Source organism: Paramormyrops kingsleyae, chromosome 1 (genome assembly GCF_048594095.1).
Source record: "Paramormyrops kingsleyae isolate MSU_618 chromosome 1, PKINGS_0.4, whole genome shotgun sequence".
NCBI classification, from domain to species: domain Eukaryota; kingdom Metazoa; phylum Chordata; class Actinopteri; order Osteoglossiformes; family Mormyridae; genus Paramormyrops; species Paramormyrops kingsleyae.
In genome coordinates this window covers 22,471,196-22,491,599 of record NC_132797.1, presented here as the reverse complement: position 1 = coordinate 22,491,599, position 20,404 = coordinate 22,471,196, and the positions used below count along the sequence as shown (strand labels likewise).

General features: G+C 45.4%; 1 protein-coding gene across 3 annotated transcripts in view; it reads left to right on the top strand.

Moving 5' to 3' along the window:
* Nucleotides 1–20,404, top strand: part of LOC111854628 (dnaJ homolog subfamily C member 13) — a 55,609-nt gene that overhangs the window by 20,422 nt on the left and 14,783 nt on the right. For 2 of the 3 annotated variants that reach the window (XM_023832787.2, XM_023832789.2), the window contains exons 10-31: nt 274–440; nt 930–1,009; nt 1,108–1,277; nt 2,822–2,921; nt 5,306–5,413; nt 6,803–6,958; nt 7,390–7,446; nt 7,551–7,672; nt 8,171–8,246; nt 9,094–9,189; nt 9,331–9,471; nt 12,886–12,903; nt 13,401–13,483; nt 15,113–15,266; nt 15,620–15,723; nt 16,000–16,159; nt 16,343–16,405; nt 17,142–17,243; nt 17,953–18,057; nt 18,719–18,921; nt 19,355–19,439; nt 19,560–19,714. In XM_023832787.2, the coding sequence (XP_023688555.2) occupies nt 274–440; nt 930–1,009; nt 1,108–1,277; nt 2,822–2,921; nt 5,306–5,413; nt 6,803–6,958; nt 7,390–7,446; nt 7,551–7,672; nt 8,171–8,246; nt 9,094–9,189; nt 9,331–9,471; nt 12,886–12,903; nt 13,401–13,483; nt 15,113–15,266; nt 15,620–15,723; nt 16,000–16,159; nt 16,343–16,405; nt 17,142–17,243; nt 17,953–18,057; nt 18,719–18,921; nt 19,355–19,439; nt 19,560–19,714 (2,505 nt within the window). The remainder of the gene's footprint in view (nt 1–273; nt 441–929; nt 1,010–1,107; nt 1,278–2,821; nt 2,922–5,305; nt 5,414–6,802; nt 6,959–7,389; nt 7,447–7,550; nt 7,673–8,170; nt 8,247–9,093; nt 9,190–9,330; nt 9,472–12,885; nt 12,904–13,400; nt 13,484–15,112; nt 15,267–15,619; nt 15,724–15,999; nt 16,160–16,342; nt 16,406–17,141; nt 17,244–17,952; nt 18,058–18,718; nt 18,922–19,354; nt 19,440–19,559; nt 19,715–20,404) is intronic. The other variant, XM_023832788.2, reaches the window with a different exon arrangement.

The window sequence follows — 20,404 nt, the reverse complement described above, 5'->3', positions numbered from 1 at the left end:
ATTTGCACCAAAATTAAAGCAGTGCCACATAGCGGTAGCACATGAAATGACAGCCACGGATGCAGATCTGGTGAACCTGATTACACTGAGACAAGTCATACAAAGTCAGTCTTTTAATAAAGGTTATTTTGGGAGAGGTGGGGAGAGTATGTAGGCAGCTAGGGACTAGAGTTTGAGTGGTGTTGGAGTAGTAGTGACTAAATGGGGATGGGGGCGGGGAATACATTTTTGACATTCCTACAGCATCTAGACGATTTTTAATTCCATCTTCAGGGACGCCCTCCTGGCCAGCGTGCTGGATGGGGTTCGTGCCTCAGGAAACCGGGATGTGTGCGTGAAGATGGTCCCTACGCATAGGGGTCAGCGCTGGGGGCTGCTCAGCACCCCTGTGGATGAGGAGGTGGAGAGCCTGCACCTCAAGTTCTTGGCGACACCCCCTAGTACGTCCCCAAGTGCTAAGTGCCTGAGTGAACGTCCTCTCAGGCTGAGCCTGGTCTCCTCCTCCATTAATAACCATTTCACACTCAGTGTAGGAGGTTGAATTTCATGGTCATGTAGTCTCTAAACCCTTGTTTTTGCAACTCGTTTGAACCTGTTTCTGTACCTTTGTGGTAGGAGGTTCTCTGTCCATATTTTCTGTGTGATTCTTGTGAACACGGTAACTTTAAAAGTATTTGATGGATCATTTTCAAACTTCCCAGGAACATCGTAAAGTTGATGGAACCTGTTCCATTTTGAGACACTAAACTTGAAGCAGTGGCACATATTGGTGTCATGAAATGATAATGATGAACCTTATTAGAAGTCACTTAGAGTTGGGTTTTTAGTAAATATATTTTTGGTGCTTTGTCCTGCAACGCAAACACTGTGAAACAGGTTCTTCCGGCACAGCCCCAGTCTTACCCAACCTGACATTCTTTTTCTGACAGACGGCAACTTCGGTGATGCTGTGTTCCGCTTCAATGCCAACATCTCCTACAGCGGCGTGCTGCATGCTGTCACGCAAGACGTAAGAGCTGTGCACCTCCACCCCCCAGCTCACCAACGTGGCCTTCTGGCTGAGTCCTGAGTGAGCTCCTCTCTGCCCATCCCCCCACCCCCCAACAGGGCCTGTTCTCCGAGAACAAGGAGAAGCTGATCAACAATGCCATCCTGGCACTGCTGTCCCAGGACACGGAGTTGCCAGTGACCAATGCCGAGCTAGAGAGCCACTTCCAGGCCATCCGCCGGCTTGTGGCCTCCAAGGCCGGCTTCCAGGCCTTCACTCAGCTGCCCAAGTATGTCCCGCACTCTCACTCACTCACACTCTCTCTCTCTCTCTCTCTCTCTCTCTCTCTGTCTGTCCTATGGAATTTGTTTTCTTCTAGTGGCTAGGCATGATGGGACACATATGCCCTGTCATTCTATGGTCTGTTCACATTACTGGACCCCGCTAGGGGCAGTGCCTCACCTTACCTTGGGAAAAACGGAACTGTTAGTTGAATTGACAACATCTGAGTGTCCATGCTGATGTCAGCCTAGGGCTGCACCCCCCACTCCCCAAGTATAAACATTAGGTCTTCATCATTCCTCTTACTGAAACCTTTCTCATCCCAGTGAAAATCTTGATGTTCCGGTTACCATAAGAGAAATCATTATAAGTGAAGTAGACCACGTTTCAGTGGTTCCTTTTCTATGGCCCCTTAACAAAGGCCTTTATGTTTGCGTGCAAGCAGAATAATACATAGATGGTTCTGGCCTTTAAGCTCTCTGCTTTTTCCCTCCCCACAGATGTGAATGTAACTCTAACGACCACCAGCACTTTGTCACTTCATTGTGAAATGCACCTTTGCTGCGCTGTTTTGTGTATTTATCTTTCATTTTTTAAAAATGTATTATTTATTCTTACGTATCATTCTGCTTCTCCATCATTGTCCATTCTAAACATCCCATCCATGTTTACAATTACATTGTGTTTCTATTATGTTGTTTTTGTCTTACACAAATGGCAAATGATTAAAATGCCCCACAATGTTTCTCCCGCTGACAACAACGTCACTTACACTTCATCATGGCAGCAGCCCCTCGTGTATCACAAGCTGTAGCAAGTATGCAAAACAGCCCAAGCTAGCGACTCCCAAATCATACACTGCCGTTTTCATAATACCTGCGTTATCTCATCGCGTTGTCTCGCACAATTGTTTGCACTTTGTTTAGAGGGATTTCCCAATAAACGCTACTTCCACCTCTCAAAACTTTGTTTTTACAAAGATTGCAAATCACTGTACTACTAGTTGCTGTTAAAAGCGTAAATTACTTCCAGATCTTCACCTTCTTATCTGATGCTCTTGCGCTCCTCCTACCACGAAGGGTATGCGCATGACATCATAGCAGGCGGAAGTCGCTGTGCTCACACCCAATGAGTGGCAAATAAACTTAGTGGCGTTGTTAAGCATTCAGTTTGAATGTCGTAAAAAACACACCTATAATGGGAAAGACCTTCATGCGATTAATTGTACAAATCGATTTAACATGAAATAAGAGGTATCTTTTTAGACTGCCAAAAATTAAATGAGTTTCGGATGTGGATCGGTCACATATGGCCGATACCCGATCTGTCTAATAGGTATGAATTGTGTCATTAACGATCCCGAATAACAGATCATTGCACCTCTACTGAATATGGTTGGTGTGACAATAAAGCCCTTCTTGACTTGATAATCAGCTACTGCTGAATGTAAATTAATCTAAAGGCTGTCCATCACTTGCTGTGGTGATTGCTCACTTTCTTTAATTCGTTGTGTGTGTGTGTGTGTGTGTGTGTGTGTGTGTGTGAGTTCAGGTTCCGGGAGAAGCTGGGGGTGAAAACGGTCAAGGCCCTAAAGAGGAACAACAATGGCGTGACTCACGCCGCCATCGACATGCTGTGTGCCCTCATGTGTGTAAGTGTGAACTCATTGCCCATTGTCATGTGACCATCACTGACAAATGGTGGCCAATCATGGCATGGAATCTATGCTAGTGTAATTTCAAAGATAATTAGCGTGACAGTTAAAGAATTACCTTAAGTGTGACGACTTCCAGTACAGTGGTTGTTTTTGTATTATTTCAGGGTTATAAATGCAGCTGTGCAGTGTTTTTGTAGTATTATAGTAGCTTAACTTAAGTGGCATTATTATAAGAGTCAGTTTTCATGGGATGCTTGCTTTGGCAGGCTGGGTCCTGAAAGCTGTGGTAATCTGTCTGACTGGGGATTCCAAATGGGCGGACCTTTCTTGGTCGTAGCCAGTCAGCTGTAAGGGGGGTGGGGTGTTCCATCTGACCACTACATGAGCAACGCCCACTGAGCTGTTGTACTGGCCTCTGTGTACTTGTCAGTTCTTGAGCTGTGATGTATAAAGTAAGTTCCCATGTTGGTGCACGTGGTGGATGGAGGATCTCTCTCTGCCTTTGAGGTGCGTGCTGAGAGTGCTGCAGACTGCCATATCATAGGGTGCTTTTCCACTTCGAGTATTTTTGGTACTTTCCCTTTTCCATTGACTTCCAGTCAAGTACCAATACTAAAAGTTTCAGTACCAAAAGTACCAAATGACCTGGGTTATCATTACTTTGTGATGCTTTTTGTCAATTGCTTATGCCTCTGAAACACATTATGAACTCTGAAATCAACAATAAACAAATATCATAATAATATTGAATGTGTCGACAAATGAACAAATCCAAGCTTTAATTGCGATCTGGTCAAAAGAACAGATACAAGATCAGGATGGCATGACAAATTAAAGTACAGTAGTACCTTAGAACTCAAACGCCTCTTGCCTCGACCAACGTGGACATCGAATGGGTCTGTTGGATTTTCTTCCACTTGCAGCTCGATCGAAATCATGGAACCTGACCGTTCCTGCTAAAACTTGCATGGGTCGAGAAAAATCTAACTGCAACTTGACCCAAAACTTGGAACAGAACAAAACAAAACAGACCTGCTGAAACTTGTATGGATCAAGACGCATCTCTGATGGGCTGAAACAAAGGCAAACAGGCATACTGGGATGCTAATGCTGATGAATCGCTCTGTCTCACAGTACCTCTCGACCAAGTTCAACATGTGAAAGCTGTGTTCCTCTGTTGGCTGTGAATTTTTTTGTGCTTTATCTACAGTACATTTAGCAATACAGTACAGTAATCATGGCCCCTAAGAAAGTGAGCAACGATAGCAGCAAACCAAAGAGGAAAGTAGTGAGAGTAACTGTGGAACTTAAAATTATAGCGAGACTTGAAGGTGGTGCATGTGTGTCTGCTCTCTCTTCAGAGTATTGGCTTGTTGTTTATTTCATGTTTATTACTTTTGTATGTGTGCTTTTTCATGTGTGTATTAGATTAATATTGATTGTTAATGCGTTTTATCATTAGCTATATAAGTTTAAATAAGCAATCATTTGGGGGTCTGCAACGGATTAAATTAATTTACGTTATTTATTTTCGGGTAATTCGGCTTGGACTTTGACCAAATCTCAACTAGAACAGCCTTCTGGAACAGTTCAGTTCATTTTCTTAGGTACCAATGTTGTGATGTGATTTTGTTGTAATGAACATCGGGACATTTGTAAAGCAGAAAAGTGTTCCAAATAAATTTCTCATAAATCTGTCTAGGAGTGATTTAAATAGCAAGGATGAAAATGATTGATTGTCTCTCAGAACGCACGCAGCGTTCATGCAAAAGCAGCGGAGATAAACTGATTTTTAAATTTATATTAGATGAAAAGGAATAATCATTTAAATCTATGACCGTTTTAGCAAGAACATCCTGCACCATAATATCAGTGCAGTATGAGGGTATGGAAAACCCTCATCTCAATTCAGTTGACTGTCCTTGCGATGTGAGAATTGTATGAGCGAAATATGCAACAACCCCTACAGCAATTTTTCTAACTCGGTTCAAAATACCCTGCCTCTCATTGTGAATTGTGATGTGGTTCAGTGCCAGTACAAGTTATTATGCCATGGGAAAACCAACAGAAAGTATTGTACTTTTGGTACTTTTTTGAAGTATTGGAAAACCACCCTTCAACAAGAGTTTCCCACAAACGTTGGTATGAGGTAGCATTGGATATGCGTATAGCTAGAGAGTATCATGGGGATGTCATCAGTTTTAAAATGTTGGTCTTTGCGGTATCAAGAAGAAAATCTTTTTCCATTGTAGCTATTAAGCGAAATTCTTGGGACTTTTTTGTGCAACGTTCAGTATGATTTTAAAAACATGCAGTGGTGGAGAGGTGACTATTGGCACAGAAGATGTCTGTGAGCTTGAATGGTACTGTGCTTACAGCCCATGCACGATGACTACGACCTGAGGCAGGAGCAGCTGAACAAGGCGTCTCTGTTGTCCTCCAAGAAGTTCCTGGAGAACCTGCTGGAGAAGTTCATTAGCAATGTGGTGAGTGGGGGTGGGGGCTAAATGAGGGTGGGTGGATCCAGACTTTGTGGGAGGTCCATATGTCCAAGGGATTGACGGTTTAATCTGAAAGGTGCGTGGATCCAGATATGGTAGGAGGGTTCACCAGACTGAGGTATTATGAGTGAGAAGCCTAAAGTAAAGGTGGGCACATCCAGACCTTGTGCTGACTCTCCTTCCTGCTCAGCTCATGCTATGTAGTCTTGATAAGTTGTTGGCTGAATGGGTCTGGAACTAAATGTGGTTGGACTTCCTGTCACTTTCCCATGTTGCCCAATATCTGTGCTTGTTGGGAAATGTCTGTAAGCTCGTGATCAAAAATAAACTGCCTCTGTTCCTTCTTGAAGAAATTTATCCTTACGAAAATATGAACAGGACCAGAGATTTCTATTGGAATTAAGAACGACTGGTCAATCATTGTTTATGTAAAGCAGACACTTTTGTTATTTATGAGCATGAAAACACATTTCACACACTGAAGAAATTATTTATTTTAATAAATACGGTTTTAGTAAATACGGAAATGCACTAATAACATTTTATCGGATTAAAAATGACCGCACAGTCAAAGTCGTTTAATGCTTTAATGAGCTTTAGCAGGAGCAGAAACCCTCATTCTGGATCTGTGATTGACAGCCCCTACACCTGTGCCATAATTATAATCTTGATCATTTTTTTAAATTTTGTTTATATTTCTCAGTATAGTTTTATTAGTTTTTACTTTAAAGATGTATTTCTCTTTAGTTATATATTCTGGTTTCAGTTTGTGATTTTTATATCTATGGAAAGACAAAGTTGTAGAGGTATTTTATACATCTGAATTTTAGAGAATCCTACATGATTTCACAGTGCACATTATGTACTCGTGTCCTCCTAATGTGCAAAGCATGTTCCAGGTATTATTAATTGTCATTATATGTAACAATTGTTTTGTGTTATTTCAGTTAGTTTCTGAAGCAGGACTTGTAGCTTTTGTTTAGTTTTTTTTTTTGGGTTTTATTTTCACACCTTATTTGAGCTTATGAAACTGTTTTCTTATAGTTTTCGTTAATGAGAATAACCCTGGCTGGTGGTAGTAGCCCACCCCTCCTCTGTACCCACAGGGTCTGTTCTTGATCTTTACAACCGACCAGCTTGTTCTTCCCCATTTTCCTCCTCGTAATTTTCTTAACGAGCACAGTCCCCCAGCCACTTTCACTCATGATGGAGTTCTTAATTACACCACGCACCCCCCGGGCAAGAAGTAAGTAAGGGAAGCAAATTATGGTGTCATGTCCCAAGAGCTTGCTAGCTGCCCCCCGTCTGTTGCCTTTCAGCCTACCGTGGTTCGGTGTGGTGATTCTGTGTACTACCCCCCTCCCCCCCCCACAGGAGCATGGCACGGGGGCTCTGGTCATCAGCTCACTACTGGACTTCCTCACCTTTGCGCTGTGCGCCCCCTACAGCGAGACCAGTGAGGGGCAGCAGTTCGACATCCTGCTGGAGATGGTGGCTGCCAATGGCCGTACTCTCTTCAAGCTTTTCCAGGTGGGGGGGCTAGGCCCAGTATTTTCATGGTGGTGTGGTTTTAGCATCTATACCGTTCTTGCAGATGGGCGATTTAAAAACACCTAGATTTTGTTGCATCTTTGTATGTCATCTTTGGGGAGTTGTTGTGGGGGGAAGTGTTTGGCTCTGGCAGTCGTAATTTGAAGAATGAAGGTGAGAAAATGGAGCTGAGCAGCTTCTCATGTCTGTCTCCAGATTAATGTGCTGCAGTTAGTGTGGCGGAATGTTTCTTTTTTTGGAGAATTTCTTATCAACCTAATAATTGTTTTCATGAATGTTCTTACGTCATCCCTTCTGACAAGTTATATGCATCCAAAATCCCTCGGCTCAGTCTTTCTGACAAAGTGCTCAGGATGTACTGTAAATTTCTTAGTGATTAATTTGTCTTCCCCCCCCCCCCCCCCCATTAGCACCCCTCTATGGCCATCGTGAAGGGAGCCGGGCTGGTCATGAAAGCCATCATTGAGGTGAATTCTCGTACACCACCCACCCCACCCCCCTTCGATTTTCGCCATCTGTCTAAATCAGGGCAAGCCGGGGCTTGTTTCATCTCGTACTCTTTGCCCCCCAGGAGGGGGACAAGGAGATTGCCACCAAGATGCAGGAGCTGGCCCTGAGTGAGGGTGCACTCCCCCGGCACATGCACACCTCTCTGTTCACTATCAGCTCCGACCAGCGTATGCTGACCAACAGGTGAGGGGGGGAGGGGGGCGGGGGTTAGAATTATTATGACAGGGTATTATGTCGGTGCCTTTGATAGCATGAGTACAGTGGGTGTTGCAGTGTTCCTCATCCAGGGCTGTGAGTTCGAATCCCATTCTGAGTCTCTGTGTGGATTTAGCATCTTCTTCCTGTGCTAGGTTATGATTTATAGAAGGCGCATTGTTGTGCTGATTATACGCAGCTGATACACGTAGAAGATGCTCATCACAGCCCTTAAATTATAGGATTCTCTGTAAAATAAACTAATAAAGCATAATATAATAGTTTCATACTCATATTAGAATAACCACAATCTCACTTCTGTAAAGAGGTATTTGGGTGAGGTATTTATGGTGCACACAGATGGTGTTGACCCATTGTGCAGCTTAATCACGGGATGCTGACACAGTAACATGTAATATGGAGTGCTAGCGTGTGCGGCGAACACACATGGAGGCTCTGAATGTCCACATTTCGCTTTGCCCTCAGGCAGCTGAGCCGACATCTGGTGGGACTGTGGACGGCCGAGAACCCCATTGCCATGAACCTGCTAAAGAGGATACTGGTGAGGGGGAGGACAGACAGGAGATCGGGTGTGGAGGGGGCGATGGAGGAGAGGAGGAGTGTGGAGGGGGAGGAGGAGGAGACATGATGGTGGGAAGAGCAGGAGGAAGTGCAGGGAAATGAGGGGTAAGGGAGCAGTAGATAGATGGAAATGTGGGTGGAGGAGGTGGAAGAAAAGGGGTGTGGAGAAGATGAAGGGAAAGGAGGGTGGAGGGGAGAGCCGAAGGGGTAAAAGGAGAAAGGGGATGGGAAGGTGGAGGAGAGAATGTAGAGAGGGAGGGTGGTGAAGGTAGAGGGAATAAAGTGGAAGAGGAGGAGTGTGAAGAGGAAGGAGGAGGATGGTGGAGGGGATTGCAGGAAGGGTTAGGATATAGGGGAAAGGGAGAGTGAAGTGGGAAGAGGAGCATAGGAAGTTGGAGGAAAATAATGGTTTAGGGAGGCGAGAAGGAGGGCCTGTGGAACAGTGACTGGGAGTTAAGCAGAGCTCTGGTCTGAGTGGTGGTTTGGGAGAAAGAAATGTGACATCAGAGCTTTGTCACATACCACTTGGTCCAGAGTCATCTGTTCAGGGGTGAAGAAACAGGTTCATTCCTCATCAAGCCAATTGGGGGAATACTTATTTGCACTAAACAGTAATATGAATTGTGAGATGATAAATGTTTTATCCAGTTAAATCCTCTGACTCTCTCAGGTGACCCACATGGCAGGAATCATCCAGATATTTATTATAATTTAAGAACCTTCCCATTATAAAGCTTTAAAGTTTTTATGAGGAACAAGATGTAACAATAATGCAATGCACAGCCTACTCTCTAAGTTCTGTAAATGAAGGGAATGCTTGTCTGTAGCCCACAGGATTGTTAGCATGTCTGGACAGCACAGAGCAGGTTCCGGAGAAAGACGCGGACAGGATGCACATCCGGGACAACGTGAAAATCGCCACGGTAACCAAGGCCGTCGCTTGACTGTGCGGTTTGACAGCAGCGGTTAATATGCCCCCGAGTGCACAGTGACCGATTTGCAGAGGCTATTAGCAACTTAGGTGTGCATCTGAGGGCTCTCATCCCCAACCCTATACCATGCAGGACCAGTTTGGACGGAACAAGGTCCCAGAGTGGCAGCGGCTAGCGGGCAAGGCAGCCAAGGAGGTAGAGAAGTTCGCCAAGGAGAAGGCTGACGTCTTGCTGATGCACTGGCGGGACAAGATGGGTATCGCACAGAAGGAGGTGAGAACCATCTGTCTGGCCTGTTCTCTCTGTCCTGTATGGGTCTCTGTCCTGTCTATATGACTCTCTGTCCTGTATGTCTGTCTGCCCTGTCTATATGTCTGTCTGCCCTGTCTATATGTCTGTCTGTCCTGTCTATATGTCTGTCTGTCCTGTCTATATGTCTGTCTGTCCTGTCTGTATGTCTGTCTGTCCTGTCTGTATGTCTGTCTGTCCTGTCTATATGTCTGTCTGTCCTGTCTATATGTCTGTCTGTCCTGTCTGTCTGTCTGTCCTGTCTGTATGTCTGTCTGTCCTGTCTATATGTCTGTCTGTCCTGTCTATATGTCTGTCTGTCCTGTCTGTCTGTCTGTCCTGTCTGTCTGTCTGTCCTGTCTGTATGTCTGTCTGTCCTGTCTATATGTCTGTCTGTCTGTCTGTCCTGTCTGTATGTCTGTCTGTCCTGTCTGTCTGTCCTGTCTATATGTCTGTCTGTCCTGTCTGTATGTCTGTCTGTCCTGTCTGTATGTCTGTCTGTCCTGTCTATATGTCTGTCTGTCCTGTCTATATGTCTGTCTGTCCTGTCTGTCTGTCTGTCCTGTCTGTATGTCTGTCTGTCCTGTCTATATGTCTGTCTGTCCTGTCTATATGTCTGTCTGTCCTGTCTGTCTGTCTGTCCTGTCTGTATGTCTGTCTGTCCTGTCTATATGTCTGTCTGTCTGTCTGTCCTGTCTATATGTCTGTCTGCCCTGTCTATATGTCTGTCTGCCCTGTCTATATGTCTGTCTGTCCTGTCTATATGTCTGTCTGTCCTGTCTATATGTCTGTCTGTCCTGTCTGTATGTCTGTCTGTCCTGTCTGTATGTCTGTCTGTCCTGTCTATATGTCTGTCTGTCCTGTCTATATGTCTGTCTGTCCTGTCTGTCTGTCTGTCCTGTCTGTATGTCTGTCTGTCCTGTCTATATGTCTGTCTGTCCTGTCTATATGTCTGTCTGTCCTGTCTGTCTGTCTGTCCTGTCTGTCTGTCTGTCCTGTCTGTATGTCTGTCTGCCCTGTCTATATGTCTGTCTGCCCTGTCTATATGTCTGTCTGCCCTGTCTATATGTCTGTCTGTCCTGTCTATATGTCTGTCTGTCCTGTCTATATGTCTGTCTGTCCTGTCTATATGTCTGTCTGTCCTGTCTGTATGTCTGTCTGTCCTGTCTGTATGTCTGTCTGTCCTGTCTATATGTCTGTCTGTCCTGTCTATATGTCTGTCTGTCCTGTCTGTCTGTCTGTCCTGTCTGTATGTCTGTCTGTCCTGTCTATATGTCTGTCTGTCCTGTCTATATGTCTGTCTGTCCTGTCTGTCTGTCTGTCCTGTCTGTATGTCTGTCTGTCCTGTCTATATGTCTGTCTGTCTGTCTGTCCTGTCTGTATGTCTGTCTGTCCTGTCTGTCTGTCCTGTCTATATGTCTGTCTGTCCTGTCTATATGTCTGTCTGTCCTGTATGGCTGTATGTCTCTCTGTCCTATATGGGTCTCTGTCCTGTATGTCTGTCTGTCCTGTCTATATGTCTGTCTGTCCTGTCTATATGTCTGTCTGTCCTGTCTGTATGACTCTCTGTCCTGTCTGTATGACTCTCTGTCCTGTCTGTATGACTCTCTGTCCTGTCTATATGGCTCTCTGTCCTGTATGGCTGTATGTCTCTGTCCTGTCCTGTCTCTCTGTCCTGTCTGTATGTCTCTCTGTCCTGTCCTGTCTCTCTGTCCTGTCTGTATGTCTCTCTGTCCTGTCTCTCTGTCCTGTCCGTATGTCTCTCCTGTCTCTCTGTCCGGTCTGGCTCTCTGTCCTGTCCTGTCTCTCTGTCCGGTCGGGCTCTCTGTCCTGTCCTGTCTGTATGTCTCTCTGTCCTGTCCTGTCTGTATGTCTCTCCTGTCTATATGGCTCTGTCCTGTCTGTCTTGTGTCTCTCTATCTCATGTCTGTTAATCTCCCTGCCTTTCTATCTGGACTTGTCTTGTCTGTCTAACTGCACCTGAACTGTCTGACTAGCACCCCTGTCAGCGTGCATGTTAGTGACGAGAGGCCCTGGCCCCGTTCTCCCTGCCCGCGCTGCACTCACTGCCGTTGCTCATTAATTCTACACGCGTGTCCCAATGTTGGGGGTGCAGAGGCTACCTTCAGAATCGGCGCCAACACGCATTCAGCTGGCTTTTCAGTTAAGCGCCTCTGAGGCTGCGGAAGTAAACGTGAAAGAGCTGTGCCGTGCCCACGTCTGCCCACCTTGCTGATTTTTGTTCTGGCGGATTCTGCTTTCCTGCATAAAATGTCGCCATTTTTTTTTTCTCTCTCAAAACAATTCCTGCAACATTTTGTAGTGCATACTTAAGAAAAAAAATATATACTACTAATAATGATGATGATGATGATGATGATGATGATGATGATGATGATGATGATGATGATGAAGATTAGTTCACTCACTGCATTTGGTGTCATGTGATATTAGGAGTCAAATATGCAGGCACTGAATTTGCTGCTAATGCCTTTAATAGGTATAAACACCCATTAATTGGTAAACTGACCACATTGCAATGCTGAGTGAGAAATATTCTGTCCTGACAGTTTGTAATGAGGATCTCAAAAGTGAAAGTTTGGTGCCTGGGGCCAGGAATCTCATCCTGCTTTTGCGTAAGCTGCATTCAGACCTAGGAAACATCATCTGCCCTCTGCTGGTCTGGAGGAATATCACTGCAGTACGCTTATGCCGACCACAACCATCCGCATGCACAGCCAAATGTAGTACGAACACAAGCTGCCATGCAGACAACCGTCCACAGCCTGGAAGCACACGTGGAAAGTGTAAAGTATGAGCTAGGCTTTACTGATACCACCACCTCAAAGGCAGCCTTCTCTATCCCCCACCCCACCCCCCGCCAAGGTACTATACAGAGGCAGGACCACAGGGACTCTGGCTCCAGCTGAAAGCTGATTGGCCCCTGGAATGCCTTTCCCATCTCACTCAGCAGTTCAAAACACATTATTGGCTAATAAGGTCGACCCCTCTGTATGAATAAAGGTATTCAGGAGACTCTAAAGTTGCGTCCTTTTTTCCAGGCCATTCCGTGTTTATATCTCCAGTGTTGGGTTTGGCACTAACTGCAGAATTGTGGCTAAAATACTTGTTTGAAGAGCATAGGTCAGCCGACATTTGATAGCTGGGAAAAGCACAGAAATTAAATATAACGTAAATTGTATGACAATGGCCAAATTAAGACACTTGCATGACGCTTTTGAAAGTAATTCCTCCATCTTCAGCAAACGTGGCTATACTGCAGACGAAAGAGATTTCAGTGGTATTGGATGTGTGGTGTGTTGGATGCTAATCTCTCTGTGTTGTCTCTGTCCGCTCCCCTTTTCTGTCCTCTGGCTTTACTGCTTTCAATCATTTCAGCAGGACAGGAATAACCTGGTGAGTAGCTCTCCATGCCGACCAATCAGAGGGCCCATGCTCTCTTGGACCCGCCTTCTCACTGTCCTCCCAACTTTGCCATGCTCTGTGTATGTGTGGATTGCTGCATGTGCTGTACTACAGCTGCTCGCTGTGGCTGGACCAGCTGGTTAGCCGCTAACGCTTGGTTACGCTCTGTAAATGACCACACAGGAAAATTTCCATTTTAATTGGCAATTCCTGTTAATAAATTGGCACAATGATACATTTAAAGGGTGATAAATTTATCTGAAGCGCTGAGCACGGCTAAGCTATGCGATGGCTAAGCTACACTACAGCTTTACCCTGTCCCATTCTCTCACCTCATCTCTGTTTTAACCAATCGGTCGGCCCACCATTCGCTGTGGCTTACCTGTCACATGTTCAAAGCTATGGTATCTGCCATGACCGTGATGGTGACTGGGGGGTATTGGGTGAACTGGACCTGCCGTTGACCTCTCGACTCTACTCCGTCACAGAACCCAAACCACAAACCTGTCGTCCTGCGGAAGAGGAGACAGCGAATCAAGATCGAGGCCAACTGGGAGCTTTTCTACTACAGGTACTGCCCCCTAGTGGCTGGGAACCTGGGCTGCAACCTGCCAGTCTTTGTGCCACATTGACCCCTGTTATAAGTATGCCCCCCCCCCAGCTCTGTGTGTGAAGTTTGGTTTGCAAGATCACCCCATTTGTGAGTTTCCTTCTACAGTCCAAAAACATGTACTTGAGCTAATTGCTGTTTCTGAAATGTAATGGTTCCGGGGTGGCCAATCTTATCCACAAAGGGCCGGTGTGTATGCGGGTTTTCACTGCAACTCCCTAATTAGATTAATAATTTGAGGACTGTTTGGCTGAAGAGTCCTCACACCTGGGTTTGAACAGCTAACCTAAAGGTTGTCCCAAAAAGCCTGCATACATGCTGGCCCTTTGCGTATAAGATTGCCCACCCCTGCCTTAGTGTATGAGTATGTCATAGAGGTATTTGACAGGCTTCCCTGTCCTGAGTCGGAGGAGAGATTCTGTAGACATTTCTGTGCTGAAGGATCTGGCCCACTTACTCAAACATGGCTGGCATTTTCTGAGCCAGACTTCCACTAAGACTGTCAGTACTTCCCTGGTACTGTTAGCGGCAGCGCTTGCATGTGGCCCCGCCCACTTCACGCGCCTCAGGGGCTCCCCGAAGGTGCGCGCTAGCGCTCCCCGCCGGCTGCCCAGGAAGCTGATGGCACCGTCAGCTGCGTCGCTGCCACAGCTATTGACTGCCCACGCTTATTGTGCTTTTATGGAAGGACACTCGAGTATATGCAAAGCTTTAGTATAGAGACCTGATTGGTTAGTCTGAGGGAGGAAAGGCATGTCTTTGTTGTTGTTGCAGTGCATGAAGGGTGGGGTCAGGTTACACAGTAATCCAACTTTCAGTCATATATATATATATATATATATATATATATATATATATATATATATATATATATATATATATATATTTATATATATTTATATATATATATATTTATATATATATATATATATATTTATATATTTTTTTTATTTTTTGGTATCAGAGTGGCAGAAATCCGGAACTGTCCAAAACTTAATTACCACATACTATTTACTCATCTAATGTGATGGCTCGAGGCTGTTAGGTCAGTTTTGATCCTTCTGCATTCAATATGTAGAATCAAAACTCCTCTTTTTCTTCTTTGTATCTGGGAGGCTTAGTGAGTTAAGACTTGTGCCTCTGGTTGGAAGGTCTCCCAGATTGAGCAAAGTGATTTCACTGTTGGGACCTTGAGCAAGACCCTTAATCTCCATTTTGCTCCTGGGATGCTTTAGCCCTGCTTCCTCAGAAATGAATGTCACTTTTGATAAAAGTATATGCTAAATTAAAAAAAAAAACAAAAAAAAAACAAATATATAATGTTACTTTATACCTCCAAGGTTGTAGTCTTGTGTGCATCTGCGTTTTGTGTTTGCATGGTTGTGTGTGCATGATTCTTAGGTTTCCACTGGAAAACCCTGATGGATAGATGTATTTGTAATCTATATTTTTCCCTGTAATGTACTTTGTCACATTTGCCATGCTGTTTTCTGATAATTCTGCTTCTGGGCCTTCAACTCAACTTTTTGATTCCATTTACATCTGTCCCCCTCCTTGTGAAACCACCACCACCAACCTCTCTTCCTGCAGGTTCCAGCTGGACCACGCCCGATCAAACCTGATCTGGAACTTGAAGACCCGAGAGGAGCTGCGGGACGCCCTGGAGGGGGAAATGCGTGCCTTCAATGTAGATCGGGAGCTGGGAAGCGCCAGCGTCATCTCCTGGAACCACCAGGAGTTCGAGGTAGGCAAGGCCGGGCGAGGCTCATATGTTCATCTCTCATTACATTATCTAAGTTACGTGTATGATCTGTCTTAGAACAAAGTTTCTCCAGCCAGTCCTCTGAGCCCCTCAGACAGTGCATATTTTGCTCCCTCCTGGCTCCCAAAACACCTGACCCATACAATCAAGAATACTGAATGCCTGGTACTGTTGTGCTGGGAGGGAGCAAAAATGTGGCCAAAAAAGTCTCGGGGTCCCCGAAGACTGGGTTGAGAAATTATGCTCTAGAAGAAGCAAGTTCTTTAGTGGTCTGGAGAACAGGTGCATACAGTCTTCTGTCATGTTGTGTCCAAAACCAATTTCCCTTCACACAGGTGAAATACGAGTGCCTTTCTGATGAGATCAAGATCGGGGACTACTACCTGCGTCTCCTACTAGAAGAGGATGAGAACGAGGAGTCGGGGGCCATCAAAAGATCGTAAGACATGCCCGTCTGTATAGTGTCGGCTCACTTTCAGTCATTGGCTTCGTTATCGATCATTACTCATCATAACTCTTCGTACATCATATTTTAGTGATTTCTGTGTAGCTACTGATGAATGCCATTTCAGTAGATTTAGCATTTCCTTAGACCACTTGCGTTCATGGCTAATTCATGCTACTCTCAATAAATCTGTCATGGGTGCAGTGTTTTTCCAGGCAGCAGTCTTCATTTCCAGCCTGTCTGATGGTACCCACCCTTTGCTCTTTGCAGGTACGAGTTCTTTAACGAGCTGTACCACCGCTTCCTGCTGACGCCCAAAGTCAGCATGAAGTGTTTGTGCCTGCAGGCCTTGACCATAGTCTACGGCAAGTGCTATGAGGAGATCGGCCCGTTCACCGACACCAAGTACATCGTGGGGATGCTCGATCGGGTCAGTGCCTTCCCGGCGTGGGGGGGCTGGTAATCCTGGGAAGTGTCCTCATTGTGCCTCCATAAATTTATCCTAACTTCTAATTAGTGGATCTTCTCCTCCTTCCATCAGTAACACCTACAGACATTATATTAATTGTTGTGAGGTACAGCAGTTTAATAGAAGCTTTTTTAATGTTGACAGTGTACCGATAAGCTGGAGAGGGACAGACTCATCCTGTTCCTTAATAAACTCATCCTCAACAAGGTAAGGCTGCTTTCTACCACGTTCTCTGGTACTGTAGACCCCTGAGGACAAGGCCTCCAGATGTTCACATCTCTTCTATACCCTCTGTTTGTCCGACGTTTGCAGTTATATCATCAGATGTATGTAGTATGGTGAAATGCTTGCTTTCGTTCGTCCTGCAGAATGTAGCCCCTAAAAAATTACAATAAGCGCAAGACAGGTCAAAGGTTACAGCATCTGAACATAAATAACCCTGTGAGCTTAACCAGGAAATGAGGTTGAAAACAGGGAATAACAGGAAATAACATTGCGGTAGGAAGACACACAAACATTTGCTTGTGCAAGGGTCAGTTGTAGCAAGCAGCTTTTGCTGGGTAGCCTGATTGCCTCAGGGTAAAATGTCCTTCAGTGTTGTCCGATTAGCTTAGGTTCCTACAAGGGAGGAAGGAGGGTTTATGCCAGGAGACTTCTGATGCCGTCTGCCTGTTAGGGGATGTGAGTGGGTCTGCGGGTTAAGCTTCTGTGCCTGTGATCAGAAGATCGGCAGTTCAAATCCCAGCATCAGCAGGGTGTTGTCTCTGCTGGGCTCTTAATCCACAATTGCTCTAGAGACTTTGCATGACTTTGGTGTCTGCTTAATATCAAAATTGAATAAAATGCAAAAAACAATGTTAAAATGTATTAATCCTTCTAGATTCAAGTCAGCATCAGGGAGTGCAATAAAATGTCTTACGTCTTTGCTTTCTCTCTCTCTCAGAAAAACGTGAAGGAGGTGATGGACTCCAATGGCGTGCGCATCCTGGTGGACCTGCTGACCCTGGCCCATCTGCATACCAGCCGGGCGACTGTGCCCCTGCAGGTGTGTGCCAGCCCCTGCATCTCTCTCTCTCTGCTCTGGGTTTTATATAAAGTGTAGTCGAGTCCTGGGGGTGTCGCGGCCCTGCATTGCGGCTTCTCACCTGCGCGCTTGTGAATTATTCTCCGCCCCAAACACGAAAGCTCCACACCCTGCCTGTGTTTGTGTGCTTTTCTCAAAGAGCACGCCCACGTATGCTCGCCATGGGGCGCTCTGTTTAAGCTTGCGCTTACTTTGTGTCCATGTCTGTGTTTGGGGGGGGGGGAGGGATTGGCATCTCCTCAGGCTGCTTCCTACAAATACGCTCACCGTGACCCTGACTGGAGTGCTGATGTTGGAACACAAGTCATGTGTAAGAATGTTTAATGTCACAGATCAATATGTAGATCGGTGATTCTAATCCCAGTCTTCTGGGACCCTCAGACAGTCCACATTTTCATTCCCTCCCAGCTCCCAACACACCTGTACCAGGTATTCAGTGTTCTTGATTGGCTGGGGTCCCCAGGGGCTGGGTTGAGGAACACTAAGGTGGAATCTTTAATAAGTACACAAATGTATAAGCCGTACCTGCAGAGTGGAAGGTGGGTGCAGCCTCTTCTTTTGCTGATGTAGATGCAGTTAAGACAGATCTTCCTGGCTCTCTGAGACCTCCTCTCTGGTTTTTCCTCTCATGCTGATTGCCCTCTTTTCCATGTCCCTGTGTGTCCCTCAGAGCAACGTGCTGGAGGCATCTCCCGACATGAAGAGGGAGAGCGAGAAGGAGTGGTACTTCGGGAACGCCGACAAGGAGAGACGGGGCCCCTTCAGCTTCGAGGAGGTACGTTTGGAAGCTTCTGAAGCTGCACTTCAGAGGTGGGAGTGTAACGCTTACAAAATGGGTTGGGGTCAGGCTCACACTGCCACAGGGCTAAGCTTGTTTTCCTCACTGAATGCTCTCCCATCTCCTTGGAAACTGATATCAGTACCGTAATGAATATAAATACTGTGCCTTGTTGATTTTGGCTCTGTATCATCTTCTGTGGTGTTTTACATGCACTTTTACAGCCCTCTTTCCAATATGCTTTGGGTTTCCCTCTCTTTATTGATTACCTGCGAACTAAATACGCTCATCGATCACCTGCTCCAGTAAATGTTCTCGTATCCGGCAACGATGGGACTGAGGCAGTGCTGGATAGTTGAATGTCACAATTGGAAAACCACTGAATTATAACACATCTCTCACACTTAATTTTAGTTTGTGTGCATAAAAAGATTAAATTATTGTACTGTTGTACTCCATAACTATGCACAGGAACTGACATATGAATTACGCAATGCTTTTCTTGTAGTGTAAATTTTAACAAAATAATGTTATTACTTAATATGAATTTTTAATTTTTTTTTGCTGATATTTTAATATTGCGCCCGTTACTTGAATGTTGAATATGAGAGCTTTTATGGTAATTGGCTGGGTTTTGTTGCAAATTACTGCCCCACAGATGCAGGAGTTCTGGGACCAGGGCACGCTGACTGCCAAGACGCGGTGCTGGGCTCAGGGCATGGATGGTTGGCGCCCCCTGCAGGCCATCCCGCAGCTGAAGTGGTGCCTGCTGGCCAGCGGGCAGGCGGTGATGAACGAGACTGACCTGGCCACCCTCATTCTCAACATGCTCATCACCATGTGCTCCTACTTCCCCAGCAGGTAGCCCTTCAGCTCGTCGTCAGTTACCCTGGCAGCGCGGTTAATGAGGTGGCATGCAAGCGAACATGCCCTGCAGTCTTCGGACAGGATTGAGTAACCCTCTGTTACACCCTAACTTGTGATTCTTCCCTGTATGTGCAAATATCACATACAGACATTATGAATAAATCATTCACCATGAAATGTGATTGTAATTTTCTAACCCCTGGAATGTCGTTTGACGTCTCTCTGCTCTGTTCTCCATAGCTTGAGTTGTGTAAGCTTTACACAGCAACAGTTTACTGTATTGTTACAAAGTTAAATTTGACCAAATAAGTTACTAAATCAGTTTTATTATTTTCTTTATGTGACAGCAGAGAGGCTGACAAGAAAACTGTTTCTGTTAATGTTAAGGGCCAAAGATGATGGTGTATCTGTTTATCCATCGTACCAGGGACCAGGACAATGCAATTATCAGGCCTCTGCCTCGGGTCAAGAGGTTAATCAGTGACAATACCTGTCTGCCTCACATTGTTCAGGTATTTACGTTCAATAACAATCACCTGAGAACACCGTGGTTTTTGTTCTTGGAAGTATAACTGTGTTCATGATCACACATTCCATTTAGTCTGACCCCCTTTTGCTCTGGCTCTTATCAGCTGCTGCTGACCTTTGATCCCATCCTGGTGGAGAAGGTGGCCAACGTGATGTACTTGGTCATGCAGGACAACCCCACCCTTCAGCGCCTCTACCTGACTGGAGTTTTCTTCTTCATCATGATGTACACGGGGTCCAATGTTCTGCCTGTAGCCCGGTGAGAGAGCATGAGGGTAGAACGCCCCCCACAGGGCTGCCTAGGACGTGCAAGCCTCAGTTCCTTACTGTTTGATTTTGCATATTTGGAGTTTGATTTCACCTTTGGCACATTCCCTTGGTATCCTGCGACAACCAGCAATCACACCTGGCCATTCAAACGCTTTCACAAAACCTATAAAAAAGTGACACCCGCAGTAGTTCATCTGCATTTCTCTTCCCTTTGTGTGTCGTGTTCACTCTTAACTTATAAATACTAGTGTGAGGACTGTACCATTTTCCCGGGGGTGTGGAAAATACTCAGAAGGTCAAAAGTGATAATTAGATAACGGGGCGCTTTTCCACCGCACAAAGTACGATACTTTCGGTACAGTACTTTCGCTTTTCCATTGACTTCCGGTCAAGTACCAGTACCGAAAGTGCCAAACCAGCTGGGGTACTACTTTGGTACTTTGGGGTGGGACTTGCAAATGTATTTGCTGTTGATTGGTTATGCAAATAGCCTGCCACTGAAACACAAAATACAACCACCATCTTTTGAAACACACAGCGAACAACGAGAAACTAAATAAAAAGCAATAGAAACAAAAATATTTTAAAAATAAAATGGAAGGATGGACAAACGAGGAAACACAGGCTTTAATCGCCATATGGTCAGATGAACAGATCCAGAGGGATTTGGATGGCACGA